At 32.2% G+C, this 26,538-nt stretch overlaps 2 protein-coding genes across 3 annotated transcripts in view; one reads left to right on the forward strand and one right to left on the reverse strand.

The window, feature by feature from the left end:
- Positions 1-26,538, forward strand: part of LOC130893919 (N-acetylgalactosamine kinase) — a 108,060-nt gene that overhangs the window by 31,815 nt on the left and 49,707 nt on the right. The window contains exon 8 of one of the 2 annotated variants that reach the window (XM_057800374.1): positions 6,856-6,988. The exons of the other annotated variant lie outside the window; for it this stretch is intronic. Within the exon in view, the coding sequence (XP_057656357.1) occupies positions 6,856-6,973 (118 nt within the window). The 3' untranslated portion in view covers positions 6,974-6,988. Of the gene's footprint in view, positions 1-6,855; positions 6,989-26,538 lie in introns of those variants that run through there. 2 annotated transcript variants of the gene reach the window in all.
- LOC130893921 (kinesin-related protein 8) lies at positions 4,174-17,893 on the reverse strand. Its single transcript, XM_057800377.1, has 6 exons — positions 17,801-17,893; positions 17,556-17,676; positions 13,992-14,225; positions 7,818-7,950; positions 5,895-6,049; positions 4,174-4,549 (listed from the first exon to the last, which is right to left on the reverse strand). Exons 2-6 carry the CDS (start codon positions 17,670-17,672, stop codon positions 4,313-4,315), a joined length of 876 nt encoding a protein of 291 aa, XP_057656360.1. The 5' UTR covers positions 17,673-17,676; positions 17,801-17,893; the 3' UTR covers positions 4,174-4,312.

Raw genomic sequence — 26,538 nt, forward strand, 5'->3', positions numbered from 1 at the left:
CAAGCTGCAGCAAAAACCATTCAATCCCCCATCTAGATTTATTCTCAACGACACGTTTTTCGATGACAAAACGGTGTAATAAGTGTATTGATGTAAGCGGCCAACAGTTTGAACAATTATATTATGAATAATTTTTATTTGTTTTGAACTACTCACCCTTAATCATTATTCGAAATTAAATGAATAATTAATTAATTTGTAAATTACTTACGTGCTTGCAGACTTTTAATTAGAAGCAAATTTCTACAACACCGTTCATTTTAGCTCCATGAAAGGTTATTAGTTTTTTAATTAAAAATAATCAGGCAATTTAAAATAAAATTAAAAAAAGAATTTGCTCCAGTGGCGTAAAAGATAGGGGGATAAAAGTGACAACTAACCCTGACAGCGCGCCACTGGTTAAATTTTCCATAAAGTCTGTTTATGTCACCAAATTTTAAGGAATAACTTGAAGGTTTTCTTGATTTATGGCTTATTATTTTGATTTAAAATTTTTAATACCCTATATCTCAGTAATTAGGCCCCGTAAGGGTTCGTGTCCCTATATCAAAATGAATCATTTATTGAGATTCAGTGCAATTAATAAAAATGTGATAATTCAAAAGTTCCGGGGTAAACAATTTGTTCGATAAAAGTTGAACCTGTGCAAACTTTTGATTCGATAAGTAGCTGTAAGAGTAACAAGCTAAATACCCAGTTTTACGAACAACTTCCAAACTTTTGTTGAACTTTGAATTTATACCATCAGCTTTACACTCTCAACCCGCGGGTTATGTAGCTCAATGTTCCATTTTCATCAATTGTTTGCAAAACAATACAATTTAATATTGAACACACTGTCTGACGCTCTTTTCGATAACCAAGTTGTCTTCAAAGACGGACAATAAAATGAAACCTGCTCAATTTGTTCTTCGAACATATACTAAATTTTTGTATCAATGAATGCTATTTCGTTAATCCGTAGAAGGAATTTCAAGTTAATGATAATTTTCAAATCAAAATATTCCGAAAACGGTCGAGTTTTATCAAAAGTACCTTTTTGGTGTAAAATTAAATGATTTTTGAGTTCCCTTGAAGTTTTTTTTAATAAATATAATATAGAAAGAGTTACATTCAAAATTACTTGCTACGAACCCTGTAACAGCGCTCTATATGAGAATCAGACATAAAAACAAACTCTGTGGTAGATCGTGGTCATATAGAAACACCCTGTATATGGCATCATTAAAAAATCTTGTATATTATATGGTAAACCACCTGAAGCGCGATCTTGCGCTCCTCTGTCGCGCATCCTACAGATCAGCTTTTCAGAGTTTTCGTAGCTTTCAGTTCGTTATCGGATGAGCGTCTAAAAAGTCTTCAGACGTGCACTAATAGAATAACCGTGCCGACAATTCCGATACGAGAGTTTTTTAACACTAAATGTAAAGATGTTATTTTTTAAATAAATTCACGTAGTACTTTCGTAAATGTCATTCCGTTTCTGTATTCGCTACATTTAAAACATAAATTTTTATGTAGTTACAAGTTTGAAAATGACAAATTTTCATTCCATCACAAGTTGAAATTTTATATATAGAAAATTAGTAGATATTCATCCCTAAAACATTCTAATAAACTTCGGAATATCTTGTAGCATTACGTGACCGGAGTTCGTAAATAACTCTAATTCTCTCTGGAATAAAAAAATTTCCCGAACATTGTAATGTAAACAAACGTCGAATTAAGTGTGGATTTCTAATATGAAGTTTACTCATCCGATAATTAAAGATCATTTTTAGTGAAAATAACTTTTAGGGACTCAATTATAAATTTAAACGAGAATTTTCAAGTGATTCATAATGAATTAATGGAATAGAAAATGACCATTTTACATTCATGCTGTTGTTGGAGATCGGTGAGGAAAGGGAGTTTTGCTTGTGGCATCTACACCGCGGTAAGTTTCAATTATATATTTATAAATAATAAAATTAATTTATTTAATGTTTTTCCGTGGTATACATATACTAAACGCCTCAATTATCTCGGATACTACTAGTACGATTTTTTCAACTTTTTGACTTCAAGGGTCTTGTGATACAACCGGTATTATTTTGGTATTTACATTGTTGTCAGATCTTCCTTCTTACCGGAAAAATGGTAGAGTAATTTTGATAAACTGAGTTCAGTATTCTAGAATAGAATGCGATTAATTCTTAGAAATACCTTCATCAATCAAGTTTTCATAATAGCATTCATTGATATCAATACACTTTTACATGCGTTTGAATAAATTGTAGAAGCATTTTTTTCATTTCGATTGAGTACCTCCAAAACATGTGATTTTAACGCATCAATCGCTTCTTCAGATGTAGAAAAACGTTGACCTTGCAATTTATTTTTGATCTGCGCAAATAAGAAGAAGCTGGGGTCAAATAAGGATTGTGCAACGGATGACTCATCAATTCGATGTTTCAACTGTTCAAAAACGTTTTTGTTTGAACTGATATGTGAGAACTCTCATTGTCGTGGTGGATTCGTCTTCTGCGTTTGGTTTTCCCTGATTTTTTCGAATACTGCGGTGGTCTAATTAGAATTGGAATGGAACATTGCCCAGTTATTTCGAAAAAGCGACCATTTGCTTCTGAGTGCTTCGTGTAAGTACAACTTTAGTTGGATTCGGATCATCTTGAAAAACCCATACAGTCGATTGTTGTATAGTTTCGGATTCGCATATGTAGATCCATAATCGACACGAGCTTTTATTTGAGCGATTATCAAATTATGCGGTATACAACGCGAACAAATCTTTTTGACAGTCATGCGAGTGGAACTTATGCCAGAGTGTGCCTTAATCTAACGGTTATGACCATCTTGCATTATTAGCATTGATGTTTTCTAACAAGACAGTAGATTTGAATTCGGAAAACCAGCCAAACACTATGTTTTATCACCAAAAGTCTAAGCGAGTTGATCGGCATATTGCTATTGTTTGTTTAATCCGCGTCAAAAGTCATAGCCATTCATCTCACGAAAATAGCACGTTCTGAGTACGTTCACCATTAAAACTGTCAAACTCTATGATGTCAGTGTCAGATTTGACATATTCACATCAATGTTGCCATATCTATCAAGATATTGTGAGTCAGATTTGAACAAACCATTTTAGATTGAAAAATTGAAAGAGAACGCTTTCCATATACAAATTAAGCGAGAATAAGCTAGTCTCATTATATGTGTAAGAATTGCTATTGAGTCTGTTTATCATTTAAGTTACTGTGAATACGTCTAAATTATATGCGACCGTTTTGTTATAAAACATGGTATGGTAAATGATATTAAATGTATGGTTAATGGTAAAATGAGTTTTAACAGATAAATATTTACGATCAAGTACTTTTTTATAAATCTATAATGAATATCACACAATTTCTATGAAAGTAGCGGATTAACTTTTCATGAGATATTTCCAACAACACAGTTTACTTCTTCTGATTCCGTATCTTCAACTCATTCTTCTTTTATAATTATCGATTTCCTAATCTACGAGTATGTATATATCGTAGGTCAATAGACAAGTTGGGATTTTAGCTAATATCCCAGGACAATAGACAGTTGGCCACGCTTGCCTATTTTCCCGGAATATAGCTAAATAACGGACAATAGATTATTCGTCGAAAAATGACCAAGCGTTTGTCTATTCTTCTGGGACTTTAGCTAACTTTACCCAAGGAAAATTGAATAGACATGTACAATTTCAGTTCTATGTTGAACTTTACCATCAATATCAACACCAAGGCAATTATGGTCTTTGTCTTGTTCTGTACATCTTCTTCTTATGCCTTATGGTTGGCGACCACGTTTTTAAATGCCTCTGTGTTTCTTGAAACATGAAACAATTCACCGACGCTAAGATTTGTTTTTTTGCGATCAATGCGTCTTAGTACTTCGTCGTTGGTAATTCTGTCAGTCCAGGGTATCTTTAGGATATCTCTATAGAGCCACATCCCAAATTTTTTGGTCATTTGAGTCATTTCAAGGTCCGAGTTTCCACTCCGTACAACTGTAATGACCACTGCACTGTTCTGTACAATATAGCTCAGTTAGTGATAGTTGAATACTATCAAAAATTAGTTGGGATATTCTAAGAAAAATACAGATGAAATTTTGATCGATAAATAAGTATAAAACGCATTGCTAATGCTATAATTTTATTGATAAAACACAGTTAGAACTAAATAAAAATTAGTTATATTGAAATGAAATTAGCGAAACTAATTAATACAGATGACTTCAGTCGGGAAGCATTTGAGATGCTTTAAATCAGTAAGTTTCATTGAACTTCTACGCGAACAATGTGCCCATCGCTTCCTCCAGCAAAAACTTCTCCTTTGTCTCCCACTGCAATGGCATTAACAATAATGTCTACATCAACTGTTGCTTCCAACTTGATACTGGAACCGTCTATAACCCATTTCTTAATATTCTTATCCCATCCTCCGCTGAAGAGAATAAATTTGTCGTTCCAATTTACTCCTGCCAAAGCGTTTATTATTTTTTCACTAGCACCCTATACAAAAAAATTATTTGTTATGTTATAGCCTTTTTTTGAAGGGGATAGTGTTTATATTTTTTACAGAAGTACTGAAAACCGCCAAAAACCATGTAATTAAAAATAAAATTGAGTAATTTTTGACGTATTTATTTAGAAACGATGTTTTTTTGAATTCCCATAATAAAAAAAATCACTTAAATGTAATTAATTTTCAAAAAATACGCTTCTGTAATTATTCTTATTTTTAGTTGTTAATAATATTAATTGATAAAAGTATTCTTGTAGACTTTTTCCGGTAAGCAAATACTGGGTAATAGCGGGGTTAATCAACCCTTACATGGATAGCGTTTCGTATTAGCTTATGTAAATTATTCAGGGAGATAATGGTTTCAATAGGAGCCGCAGGCAAATATTCTAAATAATACAAATATGACGCCCGCGAGCAACTATTAATCACACTCTCAATTGCCCACATGTGCGCGAAATGTCGGTTAATTAGTCTCGAGCCAAAGGTAATTAGTAATTCGTAATTAGTCCGATATCCGCATTGTGTCAATTAAGAAGACTATTTTTGATTTGTTATTGTTCTCGGAAGCGAATTCGTGTTCTAAGTAAGTCCTCATATCAACTATATGAATATGAGAGATATCGATATGCCAATGCGTAGGCACGCGCCATATTTGTCTCGTACATTGTGACGTCACTTTGGAATCAAAATGTGAAGTATAATGTATGCTATGAACCTGTTATAAAGTTGAAAACCGGCAACAAGGTCGAGGTTGGACAGCCCGCGGAACATAAATAAGCTGTCAGAAGTGACACAGGAGAGGGAAGTTAGGAATAACCGGCAGTAAACTTATAAATTAATAATTCAATTGTACATAGTGAAACTGAAACGAAAGAAAAACCGAAACGTTTGATTGATTGATTAAATAACCAACAAAAATAACACGATATGCAATTATTCGATTGAATAATTTCATTTCTGACAAATTATAAATAAATTTTAATTATTCCTTTGATCGAATCATTTGTAAATGAACAATTTTAATACCATATACGTGAATCGACAACAACATAAAATGAGTATAATTATTAAGCAAAAATAGGAATTATACGAACTAACTTTAAAAATCCGTTCACAATTTTGTAATTTATGATATTTATCTATTATATTTTTAATTAATTTTATCCACTGCTTCATTTTTTGAAAAGTATTCAATACATTTTTCTTTGCTATTTCGATTAGTATTTTTGTTTGTAACCACGGCACAAGCTGGCAAAATGAACTATGAATAGAAAGTACAATATTTCAAAAACATTAATAACAGTTAGGTCACCTCTTAGGTCATATACATACCTGAGTTCTTGTAACTTGATTGAAGTGATCATTATTTTCATGTACTATGATGTCTGTAGCTTCCCGAGTTAAAAATGCGAAATATTTGTTGCCAATCAATGTTATCGGCGGACTTCCAGTCAATGATTTCTTCAGTCCAAATTGTAGATGTTCACCTGCATCAATAATATATAAATGAAGGCAACTTACTATGATTCTAGAAGGAAAAACAAGGAAAATTGAATATTTTAATAACTAATATTCCCTTATTATAACTAAAAATTAAGTTTTTGGAAATATTCGAAATACAAATAATTAAATAATTGGGTCTTCTTTGTTATACCACCACCACCAAACTAATAATAATAATAATAACGACGAAATACAGTGTTTAGAAGAAAAGCAATATCTTTAAGAATCTGCTCAAAAGAGCCGACATTTTTATATCTGGAAAAATACAAAAAAAACATCAATATATTTCCATCCCTATATTTCGATAATAATTTTTATTATCCACATAAACTCGCACTCGTCAATCTCCACAGTCATGCCGGGTCTCCCAATCTTCCTTTTATTTCGGAGCAATGAGTTCGCATAAACTTCCCTAAAATAATTCTTCCAATCGTGCATAGCCTCACTACTCATAGCCAGCTCTCGTTCTAAAAATTTACTCTTTCCGCCTCTCCCAACCTAACCTAACCTAACCCAGCCATTTTTTTCTTCCATCCCCAGAGACTTTTATTATTCATACTGCGCAATTTCCGTGGTGGTGGTATAACGAATAAATACTTAATATGAATGCTTTACAAGATTTAAAAGATTTGTTTGATGAAGAATTGATTGAGGAAATACAGAAAATTTCAGAACAAGCTTATTCCGTTCGTCATAAAATTGATCAATGCTATTTTTGGTCCGATAATGAAATTTTTTTACCGTTTTCTTTTTCTTTTCAATTATTTTCAATATAAACTATAATTTTCAGACCAACAAATATTTCTCCAACTAGCGACTACTTCAACATTAACATCAACAAAACACATGCAAATTTAATTAAGCACCAATCGTTGTCACAAACACAGATCATAGAAAAGCGTCAATAGAAGAACATTTTTTCGCTTATTTCTTTCCTTATTCAATACATGGACGATTGCTTATATAGACATCATTCATGGTGTGTCATCAACAGTATTTGTTAAATACATAATAAAGTGGCAAATACTTATTGGTTAGTTCGGATTCAAACAAACTAGGATGAAGAAACGGTAAACATTTGTTCGACAATTAAAATATATTAAAATAACTATTTGGCGCTTTATTGGAACGTGAAGAAACCAGACCTAAGTCAAATATAATATTTCATACACCACACAGACGCCACGAAATGTATGCCAGAGTCTATGGACCTAGAAGTTTTCAAAAATAAAATTATGATTTATTACACTACAGGCTAGAGAAACTGAACTAATAAAAAGTTTTCAAAGGCAAAGATTTTGTTTTTTCGAACATCAATCAAGTTAATACGGACCATCGCTTCTTTCGAATGAAATCGAGTGAAACTTTATTTATCGTTTTGTTTCCGTTTTTCCATATACACTTGTGTAAAAAAGTGAGTTTCCAAATGCTCCTCGGCTTCTGCATTTGTTAATGTAAGAGAAAATCAAAACACTAATATAGTAAAAAGGAGTAGAAGAAGTATCAAAATTGGTGTTTTTCTCTACTAACTATTTGGTACAACTAGAAAGGGATCAAGTTTCTTCAAAATGTTCTCAAATCATTTTTCAAACACCTATAAAATCATGATAATCTATCTACTGCCATCATAATCAACCATTTCGAATTTCGGATATAGGTAACATGGATTTAATCAACTTATGTTCATCTAAGGATTTAGCTTATGTCCAACCTTCCAGACATATTTATCATAAAGATCAATATTTTACTCACTTCCCATTTTTAGCTCGGTGACAATAACATCCAAATTTGCCGTAAACAATAAATTTTTATCAACAACCATATCTCTCACTGGCTCGGAAATGTTTAGATTCCCATATGCCGTTTCTCCTTTCCATACTTTCACCTGAAACGTCCAAAAATTCTCATAAACTTTCCATAAAAATCATCAAGGTAAACCGGGAAAAAGGAAGTACTAAATGACCTTGGGTTGGTGGAAATTATAAGTATAAGAATTATAATTACATATTGGTAAATAATGATGATAATAATAATAAAAATTAGAAACAGCATTAATTGGCATGAAGGCTTACAAAAAACTGCAAGAAATAGTTGAAACAGACGAACTAAGTGTTCGGTCAAAAAACTTTCACTTAATATACAAATACCAATCACACAACTACTCTAGCGAGCAAAAAATTGAGGTCGCATTTCAGAAATTGCGAATAATTTTAGCGTCAATATTGATAAGAATTAGTAGGCGTTAAAGCAAATTTTTTCCTAGACTTGACAGTGGTCATTAGCTGTCATTCGATGTATTAGAGTACGACTTTGATGAAAAATGTGCCTTTGCGCTAATTGAACGTTCACATTTCCCTTGCCTGTTTTCCAGTTTACTGTTGATTCTTTGTGTAAAACCTAACGATTGCAAAGTGTAGTGAATTAATATGCCCATAATTGCCTTTAGATCCTTTAGATTGTTGTGGCAACAATTGTTGCGCTGTTACAACATGGTCGGGGGCAACGTGAAACTGCAAGAATTGTTGGTGCTAGTCTTTGTGGTGGGCAAAGGGTGTACCAGCGCTTTCTGGAGACTAGCTTGATCACTAGAATACTAGGGTCTGGGCGAAAAACAGTTATCATTCAACTAGATGACCGTTTTTTGGTGTCCACAAGTTTGCAGAATAGGACAGCTACTGCGTTTTCACTGAGAAGTCAGTTGGAAGAAGTGAGAAATGTCAACGTTAGTGAATGGACCGTTAGAAGAAGACTTCATGCTGCTGGACTGTCATTCAGAAGAATGGATACAAGTCCCCCTTTACAAGACATTTGCAAGAGATCACGTTCGTTGGAATGATGATGACTGGAGCTGAGTATTGTTCCCAGATGAGTCGCGTTTTTGCCTCACTGGGTCAGATTGAGTGTGAATAGAATAACATCGGCCAGAATGGGATAACATCGACCAGAATGTGATCCGCAACTTAATTCAAAGTATGCCGCGCCGAAGCAGTCATCAATGCAAGAGGAGGGAGACACTTTATTAGTGTCAAGTTTTTTTTATTTTGTTCGTTCTATATCTAAATATTGAATTTCGCCCAAAATGTGAATTCGTTTTTTCAAAATAAATCATTAAATCCAAGAAAAAAATGCATTTTTCTTTAGTATAGAGTGTCACATTCAGCAGATGCAATGATGTACAGTTTGCTAATATTATCTGAAAACGTAAAATTACAAAGAACAAGAAAATTTTAAGGGGACCTCAATTTTTTGCTCGCTAGTGTATATTTATGGCAAACATACAATGTACGGAATAAATTTTAGAGTTATTATGTACGATTTAAAAAAACCTGAAACAGATTTCATTGTTAAATTGACGATTATCCCCTTCCAGCACCCCCTAGAAAATTTTAAATAAGAAAGGGGGTCCTCTGTTTAGCAATATAATTTTTTTTAATCATAATTTTGATAATGTCTCTATCACAAAACTTTACGTAAAATGAAGATAATAATGTCGCATAATATTTAGAATGTACTTCACAATTAAATTCTTCTTCTTATCATACTGTCTTCTCAATGAAGGTTGGCGACCACGTTTTTAAGTGCGTCTCTGTACCTCGCAATATGTACATTCTGCATTATGTTCTGTAGCAGTAGATATTTGTCGTTGCGCAAGATGTGTCCTATGTAAGTTGTTTTTCTTATCTTAATAATTGTCAACAGCTTTCTTTTGCGACCAATGCGTCTTAGTACTTCGTCGTTGATGATTCTGTCAGCCTAGGGTATCTTCAGGATGCGTCTATAGAGCCACATCTCAAATGCTTCAAGTTTTTTTATCACTAGAGCTTTCAAGGTCCAGGTTTCCAGTCCGTACATCAATACTGACCACACATAACATTCCATAAATTCTATTCTGACTTGGAGGTTTAGATTTCTCTTTGCAAACATTGAGGAGTATTTGACAAATGCCTTTCGAGCCATTTCAATTCTGATTTTGATTTCTTCGTCTGGATGCATTTGAGCGTTTATGATACTTATATACACCCATTCTATTTGTTTTCCATTCAGTGTGAGAATTTTTGCGTTTTAATCAAATTATTATAATGAAATGTATCGTTCATTACACATCCATAAATGGGTTTTTCTTTGCTTGTATGACAAAAATACTTTATAAGCCTGGAATTTCAAAAATATTCCAATTTTCATAAAAAAGATTGTTATTGTATTCTATTTGACTGTTGGTATATGTTTTTCATACTAGAAATCTGTCATAAGCCTTTTTGAATACTTTTTAAGTGGGTTAAAGTGTACAAAATTAATTCTTAAGGTATCGGGCACTGGTATCACCACGGTAGAATATTGTAGATATTGTTCAAACAATATTAATCATTTTGTACTGGTTTCAAAAGGTTTTCTAGTTTGAATAATATAAAAATCAAAATTCAATGGAAGAATCATCGAAATTTTTAACTGGATCTAAAGTCTTCTGAAGATTGCACGTTTTCTTACATCCAGTTTTTTCCTTTCTAATTTATTAATATTAGTTACATAAAACATTGTGAGTGAATCATTAAATATATGTAAACATATGTATAATGATGTATAACGTTTTGTGTTTTTTGTATGATGAAAAGTTTGAGTATCTTTAAGTAGAAGCGGGATTCAGTGCAATTAATAAAAATGTGATAATTCAAAAGTTTCGGGGTAAACAATTTGTTCGCTTAAAGTTAAACCCGTGCAAACTTTTGATTCGATAAGTAGCTATAAGAGTAACAAGCTAAATACCGAGTTTTGCGAACAACTTCCAAACTTTTGTTAAACTTTGAATTTATACCATCAGCTTTACACTCTCAACCCGCGGGTTATGTAGCTCAATGTTCCATTTTCATCAATTGTTTGCAAAACAATACAATTTAATATTGAACACACTGTCTGACGTTCTTTTCGATAACCAAGTTGTCTTCAAAGACGGACAGTAAAATGGAACTTACTCAATTTGTTCTACGTACATTATCATTAACGTGAATTTCCTTCTACGGATTAATTTTTTCTGTCGGAATTCGTTCCAGCGAAATAACGTTCATTGATTCAATAATTCAGTATACTGTATGTTTCTGAGGAAACAGACCTTAGGATTTCCCATGTTACCATTTACCATGTTAAATTCGGGTGGCCTATCTGCGCGGTCAGACCTTTCTCGCTCCAGGGAGGCGGTCGACCGCCTACCTTTACGGGTCAGTCTTTCTACCTGAATTTTATTGTTGATATATTACATAACAATTTTTTTGTTTGTATTAAACGCTATGAAATTAAGTTTATTTTGGTTTTTTAAATGAAAAAATTCGAACAACTTTAACGAATGACAGGTCTGATTAATAACTTGAAACTGTTTTGTTTTTGTAGTTTAGAAATCGTTCTCGGACCCTAGCGTCCTAAAAATTATTTTTATTTAAAGTGTGAAACACCTTCTGGTCCTCTTAACCAAAAATTATGTTTAAAATTGATATCGAAAAGCTTTGATTTGAAAAGTACTATTCATTTTAATGTTCTCCATTTAGTATTTAATAAAAATTTTATCATAAAATATTTTTAGTGTGCTAGGTGTCCGAGAACTATTTTTAAACTACAAAAAAGAAAACAGTTTCAAGTTATTAATCAGACCTGTCATTTGTTAAAGTTATTCGTTTTTTTTTTTCATTCAAAAAACAAAATAAATGTAATTTTATAGCGTTTAATAAAATTATATTAAGAAAATAAAAAATTATGAACAAAACATTGTCTGATTCGAAAAGGTGGGCAATCGACCGCCTCCCTGGAGCGAGAAGGGTTTGACCGCGCAGATAGGCCACCCGAAGTTAACATGGAGTTTAAATGGTAACATGGGAAATCTTATAGCTGGTTTCCACAGAAACATACAGTATACTAAATTATTGAATCAATGAACGTTATTTGGTTGGAACGAATTCCGAGAGAAAAAATTATGATAATGAGAATTTTCAAATCAAAATATTTCGAAAACGGTACACAGTATCGAGTTTTATAAGTACCTTCTTGGTGTAAACTTGAGTTTACTTGAAGTTTTGCTTAATAAATCTAATATAGAAAATGTAACTTTCAATACTACTTGGTACAAACCTTGCAACTGCGCCCTCTATGAGAATCAGACATGAAAACAAATTAATTAGATGTACCAGCTTCCAAAACATATTCGTATGAAATTTGATTACAATGTTACCAGTAGTTGCGGCAAAATCGTAAAAAATGTGTATAATCTTCAACTCCCTTTATCTTGAATTCGGATCGCATTACGAAATTTTTTTACTGTGCAAACCCCAAAATATTTCTAAATTTTTTATCTAAGAGACGGGATCATCTTTTTTTAAAACATCCTGTAATTAAACTATTCTTCCATCTATCAATATTTTCACCATCCACAAATCTATTAACTTTTCAACAATTTTTCATTTCTAATGCATATTTAATTATTATTATTATGCATTTTAATGAATGACAGTGTTCCTGCAGTACACTAGTTTGCTGTGCGTCCATTTTAAAAGTTGAGCTATATGTTAGAACTGTCATTTGCAGATCTCCTAGTCTTCCAATATTCTGTTTAGACGACGCCATCTGAAAGTTGTTCGTTCTGTATTCATTTACATACAGAAAGTTGAGTTTTGAGTGTTCCATGTAGTGAAAGTGACAGTTTCGTACTGCAAAACACTTTCGGACGCCACTTCAATGTTGACAGTTTCACTTCGATGATTTTGCATAACTTTAAATTTTTAAGTTTTTGAAATTATTTGTTTTATCCGAAGTTTTGTCATTAGTGATGATGAAAAAGAAAACATCAGCGATGAAGAGTTACTCGATACACGCCACCTGATTTCACCGAAAAAAACAATGAGGCCGTTCTTAATTCGTTGCCGAATAAATCTGGTGCAAGGTACGAAAAACAGTACGAACTCTTTATAAAGCGATGTCAACAGAAAAAGGCGAAAAACTAAACGAAAAACGTAGTGCTCGCTTATTTTTCAAAAAAATTTAGAATCTGGAAAAGTTCTATTTTGTGGTCTACATTCTCGATTATCAAAAATAATCTTGCAATAAAACAAGATGTTCACATCAACAAATATCCAAAACTCATCAATTTCCTGAAGAAACAAAAAAGGGGTACACTGCAAAAAAATCCAAAACTCTAAAAAATGTTGTGTATGCCTCGACTGAAATACAACTTTGTTGGACTCGTCTGTTGCTCGCCTCGCTTCGCTCGTCTCGAGGCTCCGGAAATTTATCAAGTTTAACCCAAAATTTATTATCAACCTTTATTTAACTTTACGGAACTAATCTAATCTACGAATCAAATCATCCTTAGTTAATGTCTGAAGTGAACGTTTTCAGCAATTTTAACTTCTTCTGCATCACCATGATAATTTCTTTTGAGCTGTGACTTCACCTTAAGATGAAATGCCTTTCTTGCCAAAACTCTTCTTTCGTCAATGAGGAATGGAGGAATGACCGAGTATCGTGATTCAATATCGAGAAACCCAATCCAAGTCGAGGCAACCACCCTAGCTCCGATATTGCTCCCTACGACTTTATTTTCTTTACCTCAAAATAACTGATCATGGTGGGCTAGAGGAAATCGAAGGTGTTCCAAGGAAGTCGAAGGAGTTCCAAATGGATTAAATAGTAAGATTGCTTTGAATTGTGGGGTAACGTGCGAATAATCGTGTAGGTCATTAAAATTATGAGCGAAACTCAATTTGTTTGTATTTTGATAAATTTCTGCAACTAAATCATTACACCTCGTATGTCGAACAGATGAAATCGGCTTTAATTTACCTCAGATTTCTAAAGAAGATAATTGCTAACAAGGTGTACGTCAGCCAGTATAGGTACTAATAACAATTATTCAAGAAAATTCAACTTAATGATATTTTATACACTCACGTTTCCTTCCTGATCCCCGGAGTACAAACAACCGTCAGCAAAGCGAACTTTCCAATATTCAGCTTGCGAATCCTGCGCTAAAATTGCTTTCTCCTTCAACGTGTCTAATTCAAATGATTTCACAGTGCCTTCGTTCGAAGAGGAGTACAAAGAATTTTCGTTTGCTGCTAGGCATAGAACAGAACAAGGATTGGATTGTACTTCGGCGATTTTCTTGAGATCTGCTGACCATGCCTAAAAGCAAATCATATAAAACTTTTTGTTTGTGCGTATTTTAGTTCTCTTTTTGCCTAAACAATAACTGTTTATAAATTCGGGTGGTCACTTCGCAAAACTGTTCCGCGAAACGATTCTCGTCTTCGTACTCAACCCGAAACTTGTTCACCAAATTTAGCCGATGGTTCATGGTGTATACGTGCACTATGTGCGAAAAATGGATCAGGCTGCACTTGATGTCATTGTCTCGCACAAACTGAAGGCTCAGGCTAGTTTCGCCTGGAACCCGAAGACTTTTTCGCGAACAGCTTCAGGAAACAGTTTCGCGCAGTGACAACCCGGCTTAAGGTAAATTGGGGGCTGATTCGATGTCAAGTCCTAAGAAATTAGTTCTAGTTTCACAAAAATTCAATAAAATCATCATTTTTCTATTTTTGGACACATTTTATTGAATTAAAAGTATAAATCATAAATCAATGTAGACTTTTGATTTTTGGTATACCTTGGTGTAGCCGCTTACTTATATATATGAACATAAGTGGAATATTTTTCATCAATAAGTGATCTTAAATAATGTAATAATAGAAACAAAATCAAATCTTTACTTTGCATTAATTCATACCAGGAGTTCAGAATCTAATCATTATGGAATAATAAAATTTTCAATATTCAATTCCAATCCAATCCAGTACAAGAAACTTATTTCTTCTTCTTCACCGGACTTGAAATACCATGATGTATGAAAACAAAAATGTTCCGTTAGCAATTAAACTCAATAATATATCACCAAAAATAGAGTTACACAAAACTTCTTTTCAACAAAAGTTGAATGTTTCTGTTGTTCTCATACTGCTAACAGCTCGTCCGTCTCACAACCCACTTTGTTATGTGTAGCTTTCCTGTCGGACATAAATAGCATCCTTCACATATTTGTGCAAGTCCTCTTCCATTCGGCGTTCCATTTACCTTTTGTATCTTTAGAATGTTGCTTAGAGCGCTGCATATTTCACAAAGTGTTTTGAAATTTTCATTTCCTTTTAACTTACGTCTCTTCGTGTCTGAACTGAAAGTGCACTTGTCTAAGATTGTTGTTTGATGATAATCTGTTACAGAATGACAGTAGAAAGCAGTAAGTTGATTATATCTACAGGGTGTTTCTAATTTCATGCGACAAAATTCAGGAGGTAATTGCTCCTATGAAAGTCTTTCCTATACCAAAATTTCCTGTGCTCACCCCTTTTTAAGATCAAAATCTCTTATTCGCATGATTGTTCACAAAATTTAGAAAAAAACGTATAACTTCAAGTTTTTTTCTGAACATTCGTTGCTGGTAACAAAACAAAAAAAGTTGTTTGGAGAAAAGGTAGAAAAACATAAATATGATGAAGACCTATAATTGTACCAAAAGATTCTGAACTAAGGTTTTTGAATAGCTTAAGACTAATTACCTCCTAGATCAATTGTAGCACCAACACTCCAATTGAACCTCTCTCTTGATTAACTGAAATTTTGACAAAATCCTATAATTATAACAATGATTATTGCATCAAAGACTCCTCTAGAATTAACGGAACATTTAACGATATAGTGCTACCACAGAATTAGAGATAGAACATCAATCAATAAATTGACTAACATAAACTATAAAATCCTCTGTTTGATTTTTGATATAGTTTTCAATCAAAGAGGTCACTCACCAATCAAAAAACCTTTCACAAAAGTGACAGCAAATTAAACTTTGACATATGTTCGCTCCTCAGCATGTTTTCTATGAAGCTCATTCTATGGATGTTGAATCTGTCAAATTACTAACAACTTTAATAACCAGAAAAAATGTCTGTTTCAAGAACAACTTATATTGATCAGTGTATTGATAAAAAAAATTATGTGAACAACCTCAGTGTAATCTATGCATATATTTTTAATTTTGAAAAAGGAATTTTATAGGTTAGGTAAGAAAACTAAACTTTAAAAATTTAACTCTATTCATAAAGAAAAAATTTGGTGTCAATCATAATCTGACCTAAATACTTAGGTATGTATTCATCATCGGGGACTGAAATTGTGGTCAAAGAACAATGTAAATGGACAAAATGGACAAAAGTATAACAAAGATAAAAAATGATGATTGTGGCGTGAATGATCAAATTCATAAGCTTCAAAAATCAATTTTCAAATTGACTCGTGACATAAATATGAAATTTATTTATTAAAGTTGCTATTCATCGATGTGAATTTTTAGGTTACGTTATGACATTGAATTTTCATAGCTGAAAATAAGTTAGGCCGTTATGAGTAAAGTTGAATTTTATAGGTTGGGTGAGGTTAGTGATGAGAATTTGTTTTTTCAAAATTTAAATGATATGCATAGATCACACCAAGGTTATTTAAATCAATACACTGGTCAATTTAAATCAATATATGTAGTTTCTAGAAATGGGCGTTTTTGTAGTTATTCTCAGTTGTAACTTTGTTCGATTCATGATTCATAGAATGGCCTTCATAGAAAACCTATGATGACAACGAGCATCTATCGGGATATAATTTCCTGTCACTTATGTGAGAGTTTATCCGATTAAAAATTACATTGTACAGTCTAAGAGGTTATTTACCATTTAAGTGAAATTTATAATTCAATTTTGTACAATTCAATCTAACTATGATTTATTTATTTGGATGTTACTCATTAATTTTGATTTGAAAATAATTTTTATTTTGATAATTATGTTGTAGTTGATCTTTTGATTAATATAATTATGAAAAATGTCAAATCTGATAAACAACAGGTCGAAACATCACGATTTTATCTGTTCTTTTAACGAAATTTTAGTAAAAGGACACCGAAAATCGAGATAATTCACTTGAAGGTACAGAAAGTTAGTTTTGAAATGATAGCTAGGATAATAAACTGATTTTTTGAGTACATGTATGAGCGGTAGAAGAATTTCCATTTACTGGTTGCAAGTCGGAAATATGAGTGTTGGTAGCTTTTATTCATTGGAAAATTAAAACCACATTTTTTTTATTGAAGAGCAAAAAAGAATGGTGAGAATTTAAGCGAAGTTATGATTTCCGCGTGAAATTGAATCCAATATAACAAGGTTTTACTTCAATAGCGGTGCAGATATCAAAATTCACTCACAAATATTCCAATAATATCCCAAAGATTATAAATTATTTCTAGAACATTTGAGGTCAAGTTCGTCTGTGACATTCTGAGTCATTGGAACGATAGAAATAAATTTCCATTAAAAAAATATGTTTACTTCTAATTTTAACCTTTGATGCGCAATCCAAATTGATGATATATTTTGAGTATCACTTCGAAATAATTTCTTTCAAACTTACTTTTATTTTACCGTCATCAGATCCGCTATATAGTTTTCCTTGGTGAAATAACAAACAGTTCACGTCAAATTCGTGTTTATCGGCATCGCCCACTCTACAATCTACTTTAACCGGCATTTTTCTGAAAACAAAAGAAAAGTTTATATTTTCCGTTGGAAAAAGAATTTCCACTATATCTTATTGAATCAAAACAAGTTTTTAAAAGATGTGTACTATTCATTTTGTATTTATATTTGTATATTCACCTCTTTATACAGAATGCTACAGTAACTGAAAGTAAACTGAAAGGCGTCTAAATTTTGCTTTTTCAGCTTCGTTACCTCGTGAAAGTCGCGTCTGTCTAAAATTAGAATCCAATGAGCTGAGAGAAGATGAACGGATGTATGTATACATTAGACCGAGAAAAATTTGATATAAACTCAGGTATTTGCAGACGGAGAAATGATTTAAACTTAGATTTCGAAGTAAAATTCATTGAAAGTCAAAACTGTGAGTACGATATTCATGAGAAGCAATACGAATGAAACCAATCATCCCATTGTTTGAATATTTTAACCACAGAATAGCAATTCTCCTACATTTTTCATCTATTTATTTTAGTACCAATTAGCAGAATTTTATTTTTGCTAATATTATAATTTTTATTTCTCAATTTCAATGTACAACTTTTCAGGTAACTATCTCCGTTAAATTCTCATTGGATTTATGTCAGTCTAAAAACATCTTCGTTTCCATTTTCGCGAAAGAATAGCCGTGTCCTATTTGATACATCAAAAATGACTCGTAGAATAATGTATAACCAACATTCTACGAAGAGCAATAGCGTTCTGTCTCAATCCCTTCCACTTTAACCTACTGCCACCTTGATACGACAAACTGTACTTCTTTCATACGCTCTCTCAGTATCCTCTAATCCTGTTCAGTCGCTTCTAACCACCATGACTCTTGCGATACCATTTGTCAACTGCTCGCACCAAACTATAACAAATTAAGATATTAATTTCTTTCTGACAATTTAGCTTCCTCTACCTTGTAGTCCTTGGATCAATAATAATATTATGATAAATACCTCACTTACCATATACCAAAAACATGAATCTCCTAAATCAATTTTGGAAAAAATTTCTAGAAATCCATAAAATCTTTTATATTAATTCACTGTTTTGATCGTCCCAAGCTGACTTCTGTGTTGATTGCGAAGTTACAGCTTATAAATTTCTTTCGCTCACCTCATTATGCACTGTTAAATCATGCACCATCCTTCAGGCTTCCAAATATATTTGCTACATCCCATATATGAAATTATTGAAATAGAAATAAAAAGTAATATGCTTACCATCGAGAACTTCAATCAACGCTGGTCTTGAGCTAATTGTAGTGATTGAGTCCTTGGTGCTCTCGATGGATTACTACTTTTCATTTTTATTTTAATCATTTTATATTTTTTTGTTGATAATGGCTCAAAGTGGGAGGCGAAACGTAGAGAATTTCCAAAATTTCAACGCGGTTCAACCCCTAAAGCAGTCTTAAAAAATTAAATTGAAAACATAAATGAAAAATTCAATTCTTATGATAAAAGATTATGCGCTAGACAATCAAATATTCATGAAATATTGAATGTATACGAATGGAACTAATGCCCAAATATGCCTCAATCAGTCTTGGTCAACCCGCACGAAATTTATCCTGCAGGAAAGTGCGACCATGATTGAATTCGGAAAACCAAACGAAACACTGTTGCTTGAGTCAAAACGAGTCAATCTGCTCACGTTGTTGGTTTAATCCTCGTCGAAAGTCATAGAAAATCATCGTACGGAAATGTTTGCGATTTTTACACTTGTCAATTCTCATTGACGTTCATTCGATCAGTATAATTTTTTTATAAGCTTATAGTTGAATGTAGGTACTTTTGTCTTTAAAAATATCTTTTAAAAACTTCCTTGTAGATGTAGTTTTTTCCTTTAGACTTTGACTTTGAAAGAAATCCATGAAGTTGAATCCACTGCTCTTCGCGTCGCTTGTGTGAAAGAAGCCGTTCTATTAAACATATAATATTCCTGTCATTACGATATAAATTCATTGAACTCAAGTCTCCTTTTTGTACGTGTTCTCTCTCCTCCTCTTTTAGTACCATAGAAGGTGTTCTTCGAAGAATGTGTTTTCGTTGCCTCAGATGGTCTCTTCTATTGTTTTTTCTTCATTTCCTACAATATACGTGTTTGTACCTCGTGTTCTTCTCGTTTGTAGTTCAAGTATTTGCTCAATTATCGAGGCATTATTAGTATTATTATTTTTATCATCGTTTCGTATCTCATCGTGTCCACATCCACATTAGCTCATCCACGGTGATTTCAACCTATTCAGTTAATGTGAGTCTCTGGTCAAATTTCACTAGATTTGACTTTTCTTGGTCTACTAACTTCTTTACCGTCCTAATTTTTACTTAGGATCTGTGATTCGTTCTTTTTTGTTGATGAAGGTTTTTACACTTTTCACAACATTCTCTATTTCTTTATCAGCGCTTTGAAGCCTTTCCATGATTGCGCGGAGTTTCAATCCCCTGTCCATTTTCGGGTTAAATAATGTGTATATGTTTTAAAGCAGGGTCATTAGTACTGTTCCTTGTAGTACAAATACTTGTTATTCAACTTCCCGACAGGTAAATTCATTAGGAATTTTCTTCCTTCCACATAGTATCACTGTCAAAAAGAAAGAGATGCTCATTGGGTCTTTATTTCTTGTTTTTCTTTACATTGTCTAAAGGGTAGGTGAACTAATAACTGCTATTCCCGAGTTGTGGAGTGGGATTTTGAGATGTATATTTTAGAAAAGGAGAGTTAGAAAGAAGGAAAGGTATCCGAGAGTTCATAGTAGACCATTGCTAGGAATTGAAAGAGAGCTAAGGCAATTTTCTTTCGTATCTCAAAAAAAGTGATCAACTAGTAGATAATATGGTGAAGTGGATGTTTCTGGTAATGGTCCGGCTCGAGTTGATATTATGACTCAGGCTTGCAGGCCATTTAGACAACTCGTAAAAGGAGTTTTCCCCAAATCAAGCTAGTTTGGGCACAAACAGTAACAGATATCGACTTCAAGATGTTACTGCTAGTATTATTACATCAATTTCAGTCGTTTATACAAATTTATGTTATTTAGATTCCTCAAGTCATTACTTTCAAACAAATCATCATTATAATCCTCATGCAACTTTATACATGTGAGGCAAATTGGAAGCAAGTGCTATTTTCGTTAATTATTTCTTAAACTTGATAAATATAACTATCAACAAAAATATGATAGTGATAGACTTTCAATTGCACAGAACAATCAATCAAGAACAATCAATATTTCATAAATACGTAACATCTAACAAACCGTCAGTCCACGTGGACTCATCATCTCCACTGTTTGCCAATGAAAACATCGTAAATCGTAAATATAAATGCAATTCTATTGGACGAAGCTGTCGGAAGGCGCATGTACATAATTTCTTCAAAATAATCATGCCAGACAGTCGATGAATAGTGGCGTCGCTTGGTGAATCAATTAATTCATGAATTTCTTTAAATAAATTGAAAAAAATCAAAAACTTATCATGATTATCATGAAGATATGACAGCAGAATTAGTTGAAAAGTGGTTTAATGAACAGTTTTGACCTAACATTCCACTATAGTCAGTAATCGTTATGGACAACGCATCTTATCACTCGTGGCAACTCCTTAAGATACCAAATAGTAGTAGTAACAAATCTCAAATTTTAGCAGACCGCCAAGAACTTTGGAAAAACTGTGTTGAACATGTTATCAAAGAATTCAATCAAATTATAACTTTAGTTCAGACTATTCTGACTACAATGATTATTTATAAAGATGCTTTGGAATTGCGATGTTTTTTTTTCTTTCGTTTCAGTTCGTTTCAGCAAAGAATTCAGTTTCCTTTATAATGTTTGTTTGGAAATTTCGTTTTCAAGAAAAAAAATCAATCAATGGGATACAAAAAATGCTCAGTTCACGTCTGGTACCCTGTTTCAACCAAATTTAATATTCAGTTGTAGCAAATTAATAAGGTATAATAAGTTCCAAGTAGGACTACAATTTATAAAGATTCGATTGCCTTTTAACGATAAGATATAAATATTTTTAAAAGTATTTATAAAAATTATAAATTTATAAAATGAGGTATCTATGCTTATGGTAGATCAAACAAAATTGTCGACAAGGGTTTTCATAATCTGCAATTGATATTGAAAGAACTATAACTGTGTAGAAGTGCTAATTTGCAGTGTTGCCTTTCGGGAGAATCAGAAGCGGCCATTTAATAAGGAGGTTCATTGGATTCACGATAGAAGCTTTCAGAAGGACTGAATTTGGAAGCTCCCAGGCATATTCCTAGAGCTGTATTGTGAACAGAAATAACAGTTTTTAAATCAGATTTACTTACTGACATGTAAATAAAGCTTCCTATAATCTAATTTAGAACGGACAAGATATTTGTACTCCTATAACAGAGTTTTTTTTTGGACAATTTCACAATATACAGTATCAAATTTAAATTACTTGCTAAAATAAGGTAGTGAAATAGTAAAATCTGATATGGATTAGATTTATATATGATGAAGAAAATTCAGGAATTATCTTTCACAGTGGTATCAACGTAACGTCTTATGGCATTGTCGATAAAATTATCTCAACCTAGTTTTGTATTTCACATTAAATCGTAAAGTTGAATGTTGAAGACGGAGGTAAAAATTTTATTGGGATATTTTTACAAAATGAAGCCTTTAAAAATAGATTTTATGTTTTCTGTCGAACACTAAATTTACCAACAATATGAATTTGAAAAATTATTTCAGATTTATAACAAACGTTTTTGATAACAAAAAAGAAAACGGCTATAAAAAGTTTATAGTGATGAAATAATCTCTTAAAATTATTTATATTGGTGAGAGAAAGAAATAATACAGTATCAACAAATTTTGAAATTTTATTATAACAAAAATAAATACCCTTAAAATATCCATAAAAAATTATTTGAATAATTAGTATACACAAAAATAATTTCGAAAGAAGTAAGTAATTCAAGCAAAAATTTTATATATCTATTAGATTTAACATAATTTTAAATGACAGATAATTGCTAATTTTCGATCATTCTAACAATTCAGAAGGAAAATTCTTTGTATGGCGAGAGCAGACTGAATTTCAATACAAATGTAGTCAGTGCACAAAATATCTGGCACTGACACTAGAAAGTAAACTTCTCTGTAACAAACATGAAAAAGAGATAATCACAAAATCTACAAAAGCTCTGATGATGTGCTGAAACTTTGCAGGGAGAAATTAGAATTGTAATCTACAGATCCTAAGGTGGATGTACATGGCAATTGTGAGACTAATCATCACATATGGGGCCGTAGTTTGGAGTACTAGAAGTAGTTTTAATACCACTAGAAACAATCTCTTAAAGTACAAAGACTGGCTAGCTTATGTGCAACCGAGGCCATGAAATCTTACCCATTAGCTGCACTAGAAGTGATTCTAAATCCCACCTCTCCACATCAAACATCACTTAGAATGTTCAGAGACGGAATCATCAAAGAAACCCGGTTGCTAAATATTGACCAACCCTGAGACATGATTCAAGACGTTGCAAAAGTTCTGAGAAAAACTTCACCTCAACAATAAACTGTGAAAGCAAGTGGGATCAGAAATGAACATAAATGTCATTAAATGGTATACGGATGGATCAAAGCCAGCAGACCGAACTAAAATAGGAAGGTACGGGCCTAGAACCGAATACTCTAAAAGCCTGGACAGCACACCAAGTATTTTTCACGCAAAAATCTACGCAATAAAAAAATTTATTCAGTTCAGTCTAGAGAGGAACCATCGCAAACAGAAGATCCTGTTCGATAATAAAGCAACCATTAGAGCTCTATGCTCCAATATCATAAAATCCATACTCGTTTGGAATTGCCTAGAAAAATTAAAAGAGCCAGGCAAGAGAAATAAAATTACTACAGAACAATGGAAAAAGCACTGATAATGAAGATAGCAAAACCAATTATTGGGACAACCTACAGGGGCTAAGACTCTTCTGGGAAACTATAACCAGAGTAGATCTACTTAGTAAGAACAATCTACCAACAGGAATTTTATCGAGATATTGTCGCCTCAACAAACACATGAAGATGCTAGACCTAGCAGATAATGCGGCGTGCAAATTTTGTTGCACAGAGGACTAAACCTCTATCCACATTCTCTCGAAATGTGAAACTCCAAAGCACTACAACTGGGAGCGCTTGAAATGGATTAATTCCACACAATTTTTAATAGGAATGGAATTAATTTATCAGCTGTAAACACAGAGTTCTACAGTATCGCAGCAAAAAAGAGGGATACAATAAATCCTTTGGGTCGCAGTGTATATGAGACCCCAAATCCATAAAAGATATCACTTCCTCTTGTATCCATTGTTTCCTTAATTTCTTTTTACTCCCAGTTTTTTCATTTGAATGATCTATTCCGTTAACTGTCTCCATTTTTATTGGTGTTTTATTGGTCTTTACATTATTTTTCTCAATATAGGTCGATTCCAAATAGGCTGTTTCCTGTTTTTTTTTTCTAAATAATGACCAAACTGAAACATGTTTCAAGATATTGCATCAAAAAAGGTTTGAGAAAAACTTACTTTCGTTGCGTTACTTTCACTTATACGATGACAGCTTTATACAAGTTATTAAATTCACTGGGAAAATTGAAGTTTGACTTGAGGTTGATAGGCTTGACTATAAAAGCAGAATGCTAAGTTTTTCAAGAAAAGGAAGAAACAAATATCGAACGCAATAGATAATTTTTTTAGTTTGAAACACATTGGAATCAATCTAATTGTCTGAACAAAGATGATTAATATTTTAGTAAATTATTGTTGCAAATCTACTGAAATATGTGACGAAGTTTTTTTCTCAATATATTCAGTTCATAATTATAGTTTGGGGCCAAAAATCTATAATTTGAATTTTATATTCATTAAAAAAGTTGGGTATTTTGATATTTTGAAGAATACTATAAAAAACTCATTTGGTTTATTATAATGAATACAAAAAATCACTCATAAAATTTCGTCGTTAGTAATATAAAATCCTGTTATCATTCTGTAAATGCTCATTTTTTATTAACCATTGATTTTACTTCTTTTTTTATCGTTTCTTTGCTCAATTTAATAAAGGGAAGTTAGTTGCTCTTAATCTCCTCGTATTCGTCGTTCATTAATTGGATTCAAGTGCTTTTTTAAAAAATATAACCTATAAAACTTTGAAAGCGTACACGATTGCTATTTAAAAAAACGGTTTAGTTTTATAATTCTCAATAAATATTTTCCATCATGTTCTGATATTCTTATATCAAAACAATTTTTTTCAGTGGCAATTGGTGAAATAAAGTTCAACATTTTTCAATCCATATATCGATATACAAACTAACACTAACACTAGTGTATATACAAATTTGTATCGTAGCTCTCAAAAAAAGTTTTTTTTTTGGTTTATTAGTCCTGAGCTATGCATCTTCTTCTTCTCACTTTTCCTTTAGGGCGTCGGAAAGGTATTTATTATCCATTTACCCATTTCCTTCATCAGTCCCTGTCCTGTGCTAGAATCATCTTCTGATTTATTGTCTGTTGTCTTTGTTTTATTATAAATGCTATTTGTTCATTCCATGTTTTTCTTGGTCTGTCCCGTATTCTTCCTATAGTTCCTGCTTCCATATAGTCCGGTCAAATTAGCCAAAAAATAAGAGTGAAGCTGAAAATCAGTAAAATTGTTTAATATACAATTAAAACTAAAATTAGAATGTTCTCCATCATTTTTGTGTATAGAAAAAATTTTATTCAAGGTCAAAGGTAAAAAAAATGAGTTTTTCGCGATTATCAGCAAAACGGTAACTTTTATCATAAAAATACCTCAGATAAAAATTATAGATCATAAAATTATCTACAAAAATCATGCTAATACTTGTTTTCCAACAAGCCACCGTTTCTGAGATATAACGATTCAAAAAGTTATAATGCTTCAAATTTACTGTCGTATTTGATGGCTATAATGATTGCACGAGAAATACCAAAGCTGCAGAACAACATCATCGAACTTAAGCAACAACTTCGTCAATTTATAATTTATTTGATAAACTTATGACAGTTCCAACCAGTCATCAGAAATTTTTACAAATACTCGCAACAAGTCTCGGTTCATTTGAATGTTGTAAGAAAAGTTTACTGCTCAAAATATATTGGTGAAACTATTAATACAAAAACTTTTACAACTTTTTGAATCATTATATCTCAGAAACAGTGGCTTGTAGAAAAAAAGTTAGAAAACAAGTATTGACACTTTTTTTGTAGATAATTTTATGATCTACAATTTTTATGATAAAACTCAACGTTTCGCTGAAAATTCCGAAAAACTCATTTTTTGAACTTTGACCTTCAATAAAATTTTTTCCACAGTCAAATTCTATGTTCAATTCTATTTTAAGCAATTTTACTGTTTTTTAGCTTGATGGGAATTTATGTAACTTTGAATGTCTAAATTGACCGGATTATTATTCGTTTCTTGTTGTAAGTTGTTTCTCATAATTTCATTTCTTATTATATCCATTCTATTTTTTCCTTCTATTTTTTGTAGGTTCTTCAACTCGATTGCATTTGGTCTACTATGTTTTTTATTGTTAGTTTAACCTAGTTTCCCTTCCACACGTGTTGGAGCTGTTATTGTATAGTATATAATCAGTTTAATTTACTTTGATATCTCCTTATTGAACACTGTTTTATTCAATGCATAGTATAGTTCTTCCAATATCAAATGCAGAAGACAGTTATGCGAGGAAAAATCTAATATTTCATAAATACTTATACCAAATTAAGAAATAAAAAAGTTCTAATAAACGAATGGGGTACAAAAAGGATTCAGTTCACGTCTGGTACCC

The sequence above is a fragment of the Diorhabda carinulata genome, chromosome 5 (assembly GCF_026250575.1).
Source record: "Diorhabda carinulata isolate Delta chromosome 5, icDioCari1.1, whole genome shotgun sequence".
Classification (NCBI taxonomy): domain Eukaryota; kingdom Metazoa; phylum Arthropoda; class Insecta; order Coleoptera; family Chrysomelidae; genus Diorhabda; species Diorhabda carinulata.

Bases quoted from the DNA above. Each gene is read 5' to 3' on its own strand.
- LOC130893921 (XM_057800377.1), bottom strand. From the start codon at position 17,672: ATGCCGGTTAAAGTAGATTGTAGAGTGGGCGATGCCGATAAACACGAA. The intron at 7,951-13,991 runs GTGAGTGTATAA...TGGACGTTTCAG, and splicing joins CCGGGGATCAGGAAGGAAAC to GTGAAAGTATGGAAAGGAGA. The intron at 6,050-7,817 runs GTGAGTAAAATA...TTATTGATGCAG, and splicing joins CACCGAGCTAAAAATGGGAA to GTGAACATCTACAATTTGGA.